Genomic DNA, 13,690 nt, shown 5'->3' on the forward strand with positions numbered 1-13,690 from the left:
AAAACCCGGACACCACCACACAAATGTGGCTTTTTGTTAATGACTGTCCTACTACAGGATTTAACACAGAGTAACAGCTCACAACCAGTTACAAAAGACACTAACAGTCGGTCACAGGCAATACTAGTTGCATTTTTCATAAATTAATTTCTCAAATTATCCTTTGACTATGTTCTGGCCTGAATTTTTTTTTGGGCCCGATGCCAAACTTACTTGCCGACCCCTGCAATAGATTATTTCTTGCAGTCTGCAGCCCCATAATCTACGTGTTGCCTCAGCAAACGTGAGAATCGAGCCACTTTCATAAGACTTTCTTTCCCACAAGAAGAAAGCTAACTGGAGCGGACAATATCTTACACGTCAGGAAATTTATGAATGGACACTGTCAGCCCCCTTTTACTAGAGCTGACGTGCGTGCTCTATTCCCAAACAGACAACACATAAATTGCGTGTATCCCCACTTGTATTGTAGCGAAGGCAGGGAGACACATGTGCTTTCCGACGCATTCACACAGAGCGTTCCCACAGCATCAATTCTCGACGCAGCGCGAGTTCCCTTGAAAGGTAACTTTTAGCTTTAATCACCAGCTTTTGGACCTGGTTATTGCTTGAAGTTCGTTCTCTGTTCAGTATCTCATAGGGCATGTGTAAGTTGGTGCATGCCCTATTTACAATTTGGTGGTTTTTGCAAGTCAAATTAATGGTCTCTGTGACAGAAAAACACTGCCATCCTTTTATTGCTTGCAATGTTATCCTTTAGTTATTTGTTCTCATAATAAGGTAAATTACATCATGATGCCAGTGAAGATACTGAGCACTAGTACCCTCCCCTACTACTCCATGCCTGTTTCAGTGTACTGACAAATGCACCAAAGACACAAAACAATCATCAATCAAGTACAGTTTCAGTTTTATTCAATTTAAATAGCACATTTCACTATACATATTGTTTTAAAACAGCTGCACTGAGAAACCTGCCTTAATACTCTGTGTGAGCAAACCAAAGAGATTAAGTAGGATGAGGAAGAAATCTTGAAAGGATCGACATTCATGGTGGCTTAAACAATTGTCTAGGCCAAAGTAAAAAAAAAAAAAAAAAGTTATAAAACTATTAGGATTAATAGTTTTACTATAAAGGGTTATTATAAAGAAAATAAAGGGTTACACTTTATTTTAAGGTGTCATTGTTACAGTGTTATTATTATTTATTTAAGTACTGAGTAATATCAAGCAACTACATGTACTTACTATAGGGTTCGGGTAGGATTAGAATTTGGTTGAGGGTTAGTTGCATGTAATCATGCATAATTTACTGTTATTACTATGGTAAGGACATGTTACATATGTAACAAGGACACTGTAAAATAAAGTGTTACTGAAAATTGTAATGGTCACTTTGTTGTTAAATAAAATATAATAGTTGGTGATTGTAAGTTTGGAGCCCATCCTGAGATTACTGGAGTGATCCAAGCAGTGGTCAGGGAAATATCTTTCACTTGCTGGCTTAGAATATGACTGATATTAGATACAGAGCTGCAAATATAGGTGTAGGTTGGGGATAATGGAGATTGTTAGCGGTGGGTCAGCTGGATCTGACCAGGACAGGAGCTTATGAGGTAAAGTCAGAGAAAATAGTGATAATGTTAGTCTTAGTCCCTAATTATAGTTCACAAACTCTATTATATCCTGAGAATAATAGTCGGGATTCCAGCAGACCTAACAATACAGCACAGTTGAGCGCATGTCTATAAAAAGTTAGTTATATGGCTGGCTAAACCGATATGTCTAGACTTTAGCCGAGAGAGTGTATTCAGGGGCCATAAAGGAAAGGGATAGAGGAAGAGGAAGAGATTGAATATATTTTCAACCTTACTTCTAACATGTGTTGGGAATAATTTAAATAAAAAAGTATTTGTTACATTAAGGGGTAGTTATTGGGGTTCTGAGGAATCAGTACTTTAAATCAGAGCATTTAAATGCAAGTATCAGCATTTTATAATTAAATTAAATTACATTATTTATAATTGATATTGATATTCTGACACTGTTTATGTCCTCTGGACATGGTAGGAACTCTTGACTCCTGCATCTTGAATTTACAAATGCTTGAACCTATTCATTATTTACATGCCACTATGATAACATGCTGTATAGGGACACTGACAAAGTGGCTTTAAATTGATATCTAGAGACATATAGTCTAGAGACATTATATTAAAAGAACATCTTGAAATGTTTGGTCTTATTAACATCTCGTTTTTATCAGAATTTGCAGAAGGACAGAAGTCATCAAGGCTTTAAATGTCCTTAATGTACTCTTAGAAAGCAGTGAAATTACATCTAGTGTCAAGGACATAGAGCTGCATGTCATGACAGTGTAATATCCTTGTAATATTCCTTGTAATATCAGCTGTACCTTGTAATATCAGCTGAAAGATACATATATAAGCAATACATTAAAGGGCCTGAGATAGAGCCTTGTGGCACTCCACACTTCTTAGGTCGGAGTTTGATGATGTATAATGTCATGGGTAGCACTGAAATTTTTATTTGTATTCAGAACCACAACAGCAGACATATTTTCTGCTATTCTCTGTTTTTCAAGAGATGATTTAAATTAAGCCTGTTAATGATTGTCACTAAAGTCATGTAATATATATATATATATATATATATTAAAAAAAAGGGGATTTACTTAATACATGACAACGCTGTGTTCATAGAATACCATGGCAAATGCAATAAAATACACTTCTTTTTTTATCTAAAAGTGTTTATTTTTTGTTTCCAGAGATTTGAGATTCAACAAAATCAAGGATTTACAGCCAGGCTCCTTTAGGCGGTTGAAGAATCTCAATACACTGTAAGTGTCCATGTTTTCTCAAGTCTTGCCACCTTGTAAAACTTACTCTATTATATGATTGCTGTTTTTGTTATTGGCATTAACTTGCTTTTTTGGTTTCATGAAACCAAACTAAACAGAACTAAACATTTTGGATCATGTACATTTGTTTGACACATGTATTATGCATGCCCATCTGTTTTAATGTCTTATTCATTTTCTTTCCTCTTTCTTTAAGCCTTTTAAATAATAACCACATCAGACGAATCCCAAGAGGAGCCTTTGAAGATTTGGAAAACCTCAAATATCTGTGAGTTTATCTTTGATTCTGATTTGACTTCTTATGGAACAGATTTGGTTATAGATTCTATAAAAAGTATAGATAGAAAGTGTGGAATGAGTGATACTTTATGCATAGTAGTGTGCCAGAGTTGAAGCAGTAAAGTAATATTGACTCTTAAGAACTGTTGATTTGAACAGTTTATACTGACTCTAAGTACAGTTGACTCTTTAACTACTGACTGAAGGTACATCATAAAGTTTAAATGTACATTATTGTAGGTGTTGTATGATAAATCTTCCCTCTTCACCAGTTTTACACAGTAAAGAGTTGAGGTCATGGAATGAAGCTCTCACACATATGGGGAATGTAACTGTCTGCACTGTGAAATTATCTGTCTGACGGCCCTGACCCAAAAGTGCAGAGATCAGACGGAGATGGAATAATTGCTCTCTGCTTAGGCGTTGCACAGTTCCTGTCTTTGTTCGTCACAGGGCAATTCGAGAATCTCAAACTTTATTTGTGGTGAGAGCAGCCTGTGTTTATATTTAAATAGTCACTTGTTTGAAATGTTTCACACCTGGTTTTGCCTAGATAACATCTAAATTCAGCTGGTCAGATAATACAAAAAGAGTAAAGTACGTGTAGGTGAATCTCATCAAACCTCTCAAGAAAATGCCAGGCTCATATTTCACCCCAAAATAAAAGTAAATAGATATATAAATGATATTTTCCTTAAGGAAATGAAGTTTGTTTTTAGAACCACCAAGATTTCAATTTGGCATTGACATTATTTTTTAGTTGTCACATCCATCCCCTCCCCTACATAAAACTGTAATGTGAAAAAAAGTTTTTTAAATCAAAAATAATTTAAGACTATTGGCATATCACCAATAGCATGAAAAATCCAGTATAACAAACCGAAAGTTATTAATTAACTGTGTGGCACTGAGTTGTATAATGTCTTTCTATTTATTAGAAATATGTAACTAAGAAATATGAAATGTTCTATAATAATAAGTCAGATATGAGTTGATGTTGTTAATAAGAAATATTTGATAGCAAATATAACCTCTGAAGCTTGCCACGTTGTGTTATTTGTATTTTGTTTTATTTTTTATCTTACTTTGTGCCTCTCTTCACTGCAAAAAAAAAAAAAAGAAGCTTTTCTTACTTACTTTCTTGTTTTCTGGGGAAATAAATCAAAATTAAGTGAGTTGTTGCTTAAATTTTTTTTATTAAAATTAAAATATCTGCCAATGGGATCAGAAAAATTATCTTAATTCAAACAGAAACAAGATAATTTTCTTACCCCATTGGCAGATATTTTTTTATTTTTTTTAAAGCAACAACTCACTTAATTTTTATGTATTTCCCCAGAAAACAAGACATAATATCTTATGGCATTTTACTTTTCTGGCAAATGGATCTTGATTTACATTTTTTAGTAAGTAAGTTAAGCATTTTTTGCAGTGTTATAATGTTGGTCTGTTGCATGTTAAATGAATACAATCCATGTTCAATGAAAATTATTTGATGATGCAGCAATAAACTACCATGGGCCCTATTTTAACGATATAAGTGCATGGTCTAAAGCGCAGGGCGCAAGTTCACTTAGGGCGTGTCTGAATCCACTTTTGCTAGTTTAACAACGGGAAAAATGGTCGGCGTGTCAGGCGCGTGGTCTAAAAGGGTTGTCCCTATTCTCTTAATGAGTAATGGGTGTGTTTTGGGATATACGTGCATTAAACCAACCAGAGTCTCATCTCCCATTCCCTTTAAATGCCGGATTCCACCATATCTTTATGTAGGCTACACAATAATAATCTTTTACATTGTAATCCTTTTATTTTAAATATTTGGCATGTTTGTGTGCTGCTGTGCATCCCTGTGTGTTTAATAAGCAGAATGTACGCGCGTTGTGGACCCGCCCATAGGCACACATTACTAACGCGCTCTTTAAATAACAAAACAAATATTGGGCCATTGACTTTAGAGCAGGTTTCAGTTGGTCTATTTCTGTTGCCTCAAAATAGCAACATGCCAACATTGCGCCAGAACACACCTCGTTTTCAGACCAGCACACCCATGGGCGCACAAATGGGCGCAAATGCATTTGCTCTTTAAACAACGTGGCGCAGGACGTGAAAATGATAACTGCGTCGGGCTGAAACTAGCAAAAAACACTTGCGTCGCGCTTGCCGCTGCATTGCGCCGGGTGTAAGATAGGGCCCTAAACCTTAATGCATGTGTTTTTAAACTCTGCTCATTTAAAACATGATCAAAACAGTAATCTATTTTAATGGAAAAAGTTCAAATAAGTGATCAAGTTACAAAATATCAGGAATCAGTCGGGAGTTGTTTGTTAAAATCGTTGTCGTATTGGCCAAAAATTGGTGCATCCCTAATATTTACTAATGACCCCATTATAGCAATAATATTCAACTGGCATATTTGCAGATTCTTAAACAAACTTGAACAGCTCTCATAATTCTCATAACTTAGGTTTGATCACGTTTTGCACTGTTTAATAGTAAAGAGAAGTGTTGCTTATATATGAAAATCTTTCATATGTGTATGGAATATATACATGTGTATGTATATATGTATATATGTATATATTTACATGTGTATGTATATATGTATATATTGACATGTGCATGTATATACTGTATGCTGCAGCACATATCTGCAGCATATACTCCCTGTGGGATGGTATCATCGTCCTCAAGGTCAGTGGATCATGTGGTTTATGTGAATGTGCCCTCGTTCTCAACAGCCCTGTCCCTAGACAGGGAAACCACAAACATGAGTTCCTGTTTCCCACAGGCCCCCTTTTACCAATATGCAGTCAATATGCAACAGTCTTCTGTTATTTTTATTCTTCTATTATTCCTTCATTATATGATATGACAAGTTTATTCTGACCTGTTTTCTTTTTTCTGTGAGTGTGTGTGTGTGTGTGTGTGTGTGTGTGTGTGTGTGTGTGTGTGTGTGTGTGTGTGTGTGTGTGTGTGTGTGTGTTTGACATTCAATCCTAACCCCTTGTGATATTCCTGAATATTTCTTCCAGCTATTTGTACAAGAATGAAATTCAGGCAATCGACCGAGAAGCTTTTAAGGGGCTCGTCTCTCTAGAACAACTGTAAGTGACCCTCTGCCCTGTCTAAGTTTCCTTTCCATGTTAATTCTGGCTATAGTAACCAAAATGTTTGGAATAGTTCTCCCAAAATGAAAATTGTTATCTCTTGAATTAAAACAATTTATGTTCCTCACACAAAGCTATTGTATCGCTTCAGAAGACTTGGGGAATTTTTTTTTGCATGGACACTATAATGATATTTTTATGGTGAAATATACATTCAGTCCCAACTTATAGTAATTGCATTGAAAATAACAACAGTCAAAATTGATCTTTTTGTATTCCACAAAAGAAAGAAAGTCATATAGGATTGGTGTGTAAATTATTGCAGAAGTTTTTATATTTGGCTGAACTATTCTTTTAAAGGTATGGTGAAAATTGATCCGTGTTTTACACAAAGAAATTTAAGAAAGCACAATGCCAAACTGGGGAGTATAAATCCTAAAACAAAATAACATTTACATTTAGATTTTATAGAGAACCTTCCCTTAGGAGTAATAGCTCATATTTTCTTGTATTGTTCCACTTTTTTAGTTATTTAGTGATATCTTCTAATATGTCAGGTTAGATTTATATGTCTAATATAAAATTCTCACTTGCAGCTGGCTAGAATGCAGATACTGATGTTAAATAAATAAATAAATAAATAAATAAATATATATATATATATATATATATATATATATACAGTACAGGTCAAAAGTTTGGAAACATTACTATTTAAAATGTTTTTGAAAGAAGTTTCTTCTGCTCATCAAGCCTGCATCTATTTGATCAAAAATACAGAAAAAAAAAAGTAATATTGTGATATATTATTACAATTCAAAGTAATTGGTTTTCAATTTATTATACTTTAAATTATCATTTATTTCTGTGATCAAAGCTGAATTTTCAGGATCATTACTCCAGTCTATCACATGATCCTTTAGAAATCATTCTAATATGATGATTCATTATCAAAGTTGGAAACAGTTCTGCTGCTTAATATTTTTTCATAACCTGTGATACTTTTTTAGGATACTTTGATGAATAAAAAGTAAAAAAAAAAAAAAAAAGAAGCAAATGTTTTAAAAATATAAATCTTTTGTAACAACAATATACACTACTGGTCAGTAATTTGGGGTCTGGAATTTTTTTTCTTTCTTTTTTTGAAATAAATCAATGCTTTTATTCGGCAAGGATGTGTTAAATTGATAAAAAGTGATAGTAAAGAAGATTTATATTATTAGAAATTTTTTTTTATTTTGAATAAATGCAGTTCTTTTTAACCTTTTATTCATCAAATATATTAGGCAGCAGAACTGTTTCCAACACTCATAATAAATCAGAATATTAGAATGATTTCTAAAGGATCATGTGATAGACTGGAGTAATGATGCTGAAAATTCAGCTTTGCATCACAGGAATAAATGTATTTTTGATCAAATAAACGCAGCCTTGATAAGCATTAGAGACTTCTTTCAAAAATATAAAAAAATCGTAATATTTCCAAACTTTTGACCTGTACTATATATATATATATATATATATATATGTATATGTATATATATATATATATATATATATATATATATATATATATATATATATATATATATATATATATATATATATATATTTAAATTTATTTATTTATTTATATATATATATATATATATATATATATATATATATATATATATTTAAATGTATTTATTTATTTATTTATTTATATATATATATTTATATATTTATGCCAGGAAAACATAAGCACACTTTACAATCACTTAAAGTATTTCTTATTACTCTCCATGACCTTTTGTTTCTGATATTGTTATCTTCATATAAACCCACAGCATTTTAGACTTGTAGAAAGAGCTATTTATGATGTCACAGAGTTGGAATTTTGTTATCACCTCGTTCATATTGTTCAAATCAACATGAAATGAAACTAAATTGAGTTTGCTTTGCCAATATACGTCCCTGGTCTTATTGTACCTGATTGAGTGGTCTACATTATTTTAAAGTTCTCATATGATGCTTTGTTTTCTTTTTCCTTTAGAGTGTAATTTATCTATTTTTGCATGTATAAGATCTGCAAAGTTAGAAAGCTCATATTTCCCCACAAAAGGGATTTATTCTATCTAACAGAGCTGCAGACATTTAACTGTTTGTGTTTACAATTGCTTTAGAAGCCTTGGAAGCTGAAGCTCACGGTTATGGTGAGAGTCGTTACATTTCTGACACGTGTTGAGGTGTTTGGCCAATCAGAGCACACTGGGTCAGCTGGCCAATCAGAGCACTCTGGAGTTTTCGAAAGGAGGGGCTTTGTAGAAATCAGAGCGTTTCAGACAGTCTGGGAATAGAGGTGCTGCAATAATGTACAGTATGTGAAAAATAATGTGTTTTCTGAACATTAAAACATGTTAACCTATTCTAGTACACCCAATAAACAAAATAATGACCTTATAAAATAGCATCATATGACCCCTTTAAAGAAAATTAAATAATGGTCTCCATTCTGGAATGGTGCACAATACATTTTCAATGATAAAATCAAGTCCTGTCCTATTATTTTTGTCTTGGTAAAAATACACAAGATTATGGAAGGTTCTGTGTTAACAGACATTAGGCACAAAACATGCTGTGTGAATAACATGTTCAAAATGAAGTCTAAAATCTGTTGTAAAAGCATTGATAGAGTGTTTGATCTAGATACCATGTTTATGGGAAATAAAACATATGAATCTCTCTCACAGATACCTGCACTTCAACAACATTGAGTCATTGGAGCCCGAGTCTTTCTCTCATCTACCCAAGCTTGAGCGGCTGTGAGTTTTGCATGCATCTCAAACCTCAAATGATCACTCATGTTTATCATGTTTAGTCATGATAACACATCCCTTTTTAAAACGAGATAAAAAAAAAAGATAAGCTTGTAGGCAGACGTGTCTATGTTATCGGGGTTTTTTTGCAATCAAAGGAACACTTTAACCTTGTAAAGCCTGACAAATGAAATATTTAAACTTTTGGGGGCGCGTCCTCATAGCGTCAGCAACTAATGTGGCGTCACGTTCCTTTCTCAGGGAACCGGGGTTACATGTTTAATCCTAGACGTTTTTCAACAAAGTTTTGATAATGTTGATCATTTAGAGCACTTAGAATTGTGCGTATCAAACGTCCCTGTGGACCTTCATCTTTGTATCGAAATTCCACAGAGCATATACATTACCAGTCAAAAATTTTTGATAATTAAGATAAAAAATAAAATAAAATAAAATTCTTATGCTCACCAAGACTGCATTTAAAAATACATTATAACATTGTAATATTATTACTATTTAAAATAACTGTTTTCTATTTGGATATATTTTAATTCTGATTTATTCCTGTGATGCAAAGCTGAATTTTTAGCTCATTACTCCAGTCTTCACTCTCACATTATCCTTCAGAAATCACTCTAATATGCTGATTCGATGCTCAAGAATCCTTTCTGATTACTATCAATTAGGGATGTTAACCGATGACCGTTTGACCGATGGTTGACCGTATCAACGTTAACCGATCAAAGTTGTCGGTAGTCGGTAAAAAAAAAAAAAAAGTGACCTCTAAATTAGGCTATTATAGACAGTGGACTAAACACTACTACAGTTAGCCATCTCATTCCAAGATATTTTTGTGTGACGTGAACAAATCCCTCACACTAAATTTTTCATAACTCGCCTGTTTGTACTTAGTAAACCAATAAAAACATTTGGCGCGAGGTCACAGCGTTTGGGTTCGCGTGCTCACAAGGTTTGCGAAAAGTAAAGGCTACTACAGGCTAAAACACTCGAGGCTAGAGCCAGGGCAGACGACAGGATGAAGCGTGCAAAGAAAAGTAGTGTGTGGGACAGCGGCGTCTCTTCGGAGCAGTCGTTTTCTTAAATGAGCCGCGGCAATGTTTCAAATGAGCTTCTAACGCTAGACAAACGCCTTTATTTTCAACGCGATCACCTTGTACCCAAACCATTTCGAAACTAAGGAGCCATTTGTCCTCCGATTACATACAAGCTCCTCGGCGCCGCGTTTGCGGGACTCATGTTTTGCGCTGTAGGGGATTTAAAAAAAGTGACGTGAGTGGAAGGGCGGCAGTGTGTGTGTGTGAGTGGGAGGCAGAGCGGCAGAGAGATGCGACAGAGTTGCGCAATTGCAAGCGCGGCTCGAAATGGCTGTTATTTCAAATAGTGTAGCATATTTTAAACGAATCGGTTAACCGGTTTCAACCGGCTAATGAGGCTCGGTGGTCGGTCAAGAAAATTTTTAGTTTTCGCCATCCCTACTATCAATGTTGAAAACATATTTTTGTGGAAACCATGATACACTACCATTCGAAAGTTACTTCAGCAAGGACGCATTAAATTGATCAAAAGTGACAGTAAAGACATTCATAATGTTACAAAAGATATCTACTTAAAATGAACACTGTTCTTTTGAACTTTTTATTCATTAAAGAATCCTGAAAAAATTAGTTTACAGTTTAGTTCTCAAAAATTTAAATAAGAAAAATATACTTTTAATATACTAGTGCACGCTCATGCAAAACGCACAATGATAAGGTGTGTTGGGTATTTTTTAGTACATTGATATACATTATACAGAATACTAGGGTATTCTGAGTGGTTGCTAGGTACTTTAGTTATTTACTATCAAAATACTCAAAAGAGCCCACCCTCAAGTCTCGATTATATCTCCTTAAATTTAAGTCTTAACGATTTTGTACTACTTCAGTTTACGGTACTTCAGTTTCTCCCCATCCCAGTCCTTCTGCTATGCACAAGGCCGCTTCAGCAAGCACTGAGGGCGACATGGGGACAACAATGTGAGTGTTTCCGCTGGGTCAACCCCACGGGCCTCTCATTCCTCGTCATGCTCGTTGTGCCCAGTGGATAAGTTAGGGGTTCGTCTTGGGGCAAACCCAATTTTTCATTCGGGGCTCCAGATGAGGGTGAATTATCAATTGTAGCATCAGAGGGTGGGCTTATGCCTTCCAATACTAAAGACTCTGCTGGACTCCAAACCTTTGGGTGTAGTAGCTCAGTCTGCGTCCGACGCAGAGTTGGCAGCCATGCTTGCTCGGGCCGAGAGGCATCATGCTGGAGTGGAATCCTCTGCCCTGTCCCGAACATTCGTGGCTGGATTACTGGTATCTGGGCTCAGAGGACGGCTAGGCTCAAAGCGAATGGCCTCTTGGGTCCTTTCTTCCCGGAAGTGCATGAAGAGCTGACAAAGTCGTGGAAAGCACCTTTTACTGCCAGGTCCTGCTTTGCCAGCTCTTCCACCCTCCCAACCCTCGACAGTGGGGCAGCCAGGGGGTACACGGAGGTCCCACAGGTGGAGCATGCAATTGCGGTGTGTTTATGCCCGTAAAAACGTAGCCACCTGGTCTCCCTCACAAACTTTCTCACTTTGTCTCTGACAGCGAAAGCGTACAGTGCTGCTGGACAGGCTGCCTCTGCTGTGCATGCTATGGCCATCCTGCAGGTCCATCAGGCCAAGGCACTAAAAGAGCTGCACGAGGGTATTTCTGAGCCTGTATTGATGCAGGAACTGCGTTCGCCGACTGACTTCGCCCTATGGTCATGGCTCGGGCTGTCAGCCAGGTGATGTCCTCCATGGTGGTCCAGGAACTCCATCTCAAGGTTCGCTTTCTTGATGCCCCCATCTCGTCCCCGTCTTCCACTGTTGAGGACTTTGCCCAGCAGTTCTCGGCAGTCAAGAAGCAGACGGAGGCCAATAGCATCTTGCCTAAGTGAGATTCCACCTACAGGCCACTGAGGTCCCGCACCCCATCTGATCATCACCAAGGGCCTCTAACTGTGCCAGCCACACCAGCAACTCCACAGTCCGAACCCACAGCCCGAGCGCAGCGTCGAGCCACCCACAGGAAAGCAAAGCCGCCTGTCCCTCAGGCGAGCACCAAGAACTTGATGAAGGCTTCAAAGTGTCCCTGACATGGGCGACCCAGGGATGGTGGAAGCTGCTCTTTCCCAGGAGACGTACTCCTCAACCCGTCTCGCTGGCTCATCAGAACAGCCAGACTCAGTTATGTGATTCAGTTCACCAGGTGCCCGCCCATATTCAGCGGGCACCTGGTCCTTTTTACCTCGGTGACAGGCAAAGATGCCCGGTTGTACTTGCCCTGCGGAGGTTTCGGCCGTTGATTGGGATGGACAACACGGCGACAGTAGCCTCTATAAACCGCCAAGACTGTTTGCGCTCATGTCGCAACTCGCACGCCATCTCCTCCTTTGGAGTCAGCAGCGACTGAAGTCACTGCAGGCCACTCACATCCCATGCAAACTCAATCGCACAATACCTACCACTGAGATGGAGGGAATGAGACATTGTTTGCCTCCTACCACAGTGCTGAACTACCTGTTGGGAAACTGTCTGGGCTCCTCAGCACAAACCTGACCGAGTAGAAGCATGCCATCTCCTTTTATACCCGAATGTCCGGGGGAGTGGCATATGCAAATTTCACTCGCCAATTCTCATTGGCCTTTTCTCAAAATATCAGAGGTTTTATGGGCTCCCAAGTGCGACCTCTAGTGTCAGTACAAATCGAGACGACGTCATGTCCCTCCAGCAGTTAAGAAGATTCCAATGGCTACGCTTCAAGTGTCAGGGCCATAAAAACTGATGCATCACAAAATTTTATTTTTATAATTATTATTATTATTATTATTATTATTATTTATTTATTTTTCATCTTTCATGATCCCCCCCAAAAGAATTTGTCGGATCATCTACAAAACAAATATCACATTTTCCTCAAAACAACAACAATTGGAGTAGATGTCAAAGTTTAAACAGATGACTTATTTTATGGCATGTGTTGTGTTTTTCCTGTACTGGTCACAGATTATAAATGCCTGATTTGTGAATACACACATTTGAATCTGTGCGCTTCTCATTGATATCTACTGCAGGTTTCTTCACAACAACAGAATTACTCATCTTGCTTTAGGAACCTTCTCCCACCTGCAGTCCATGAAGAGACTGTGAGTATTACTCAAGCTGACTTTATTTACGGATGGGTAAAGCATTAGGTTGCTCAGAGACTGTCTCTTTATTTGGTTATCAATAAGATCTTGAAAAAACTCAAAGTTGGTTGTGTTCCACTTTAGACCCCAAAAATAAATAAATGAGACATAGTGCTGAGAGTATTTTAAATGGTTTGTAATCAAAACATTTAGTACAGTGTAATATTTGTAGCATTGAGATCCTATTATATTTGTATTAATATTTTGAAATTAATATAATACTTTTTTTTTTTCTGTTTTCATTTTAAATTTAAAGTATTAGTATTTTTGTGTTGTCATTTTTTTTATTCGTTTTTTAAATGTCTATACAGTTTATGCAAACTTTTATTTCAGTTTTATATTGGTTTGTTTGTACATCAAGT

General features: G+C 36.5%; 1 protein-coding gene across 1 annotated transcript in view; it reads left to right on the forward strand.

The window, feature by feature from the left end:
* The window catches only part of pxdn (peroxidasin), an 81,622-nt gene that overhangs the window by 27,591 nt on the left and 40,341 nt on the right, over positions 1-13,690 (forward strand). The window contains exons 2-6 of the mRNA XM_084392920.1: positions 2,792-2,863; positions 3,081-3,152; positions 6,196-6,267; positions 9,003-9,074; positions 13,215-13,286. Coding sequence (XP_084249046.1) covers positions 2,792-2,863; positions 3,081-3,152; positions 6,196-6,267; positions 9,003-9,074; positions 13,215-13,286 — 360 coding nt within the window. The remainder of the gene's footprint in view (positions 1-2,791; positions 2,864-3,080; positions 3,153-6,195; positions 6,268-9,002; positions 9,075-13,214; positions 13,287-13,690) is intronic.

This window comes from Rutilus rutilus, assembly GCF_951802725.1.
Source record: "Rutilus rutilus genome assembly, chromosome: 21".
NCBI lineage: Eukaryota > Metazoa > Chordata > Actinopteri > Cypriniformes > Leuciscidae > Rutilus > Rutilus rutilus.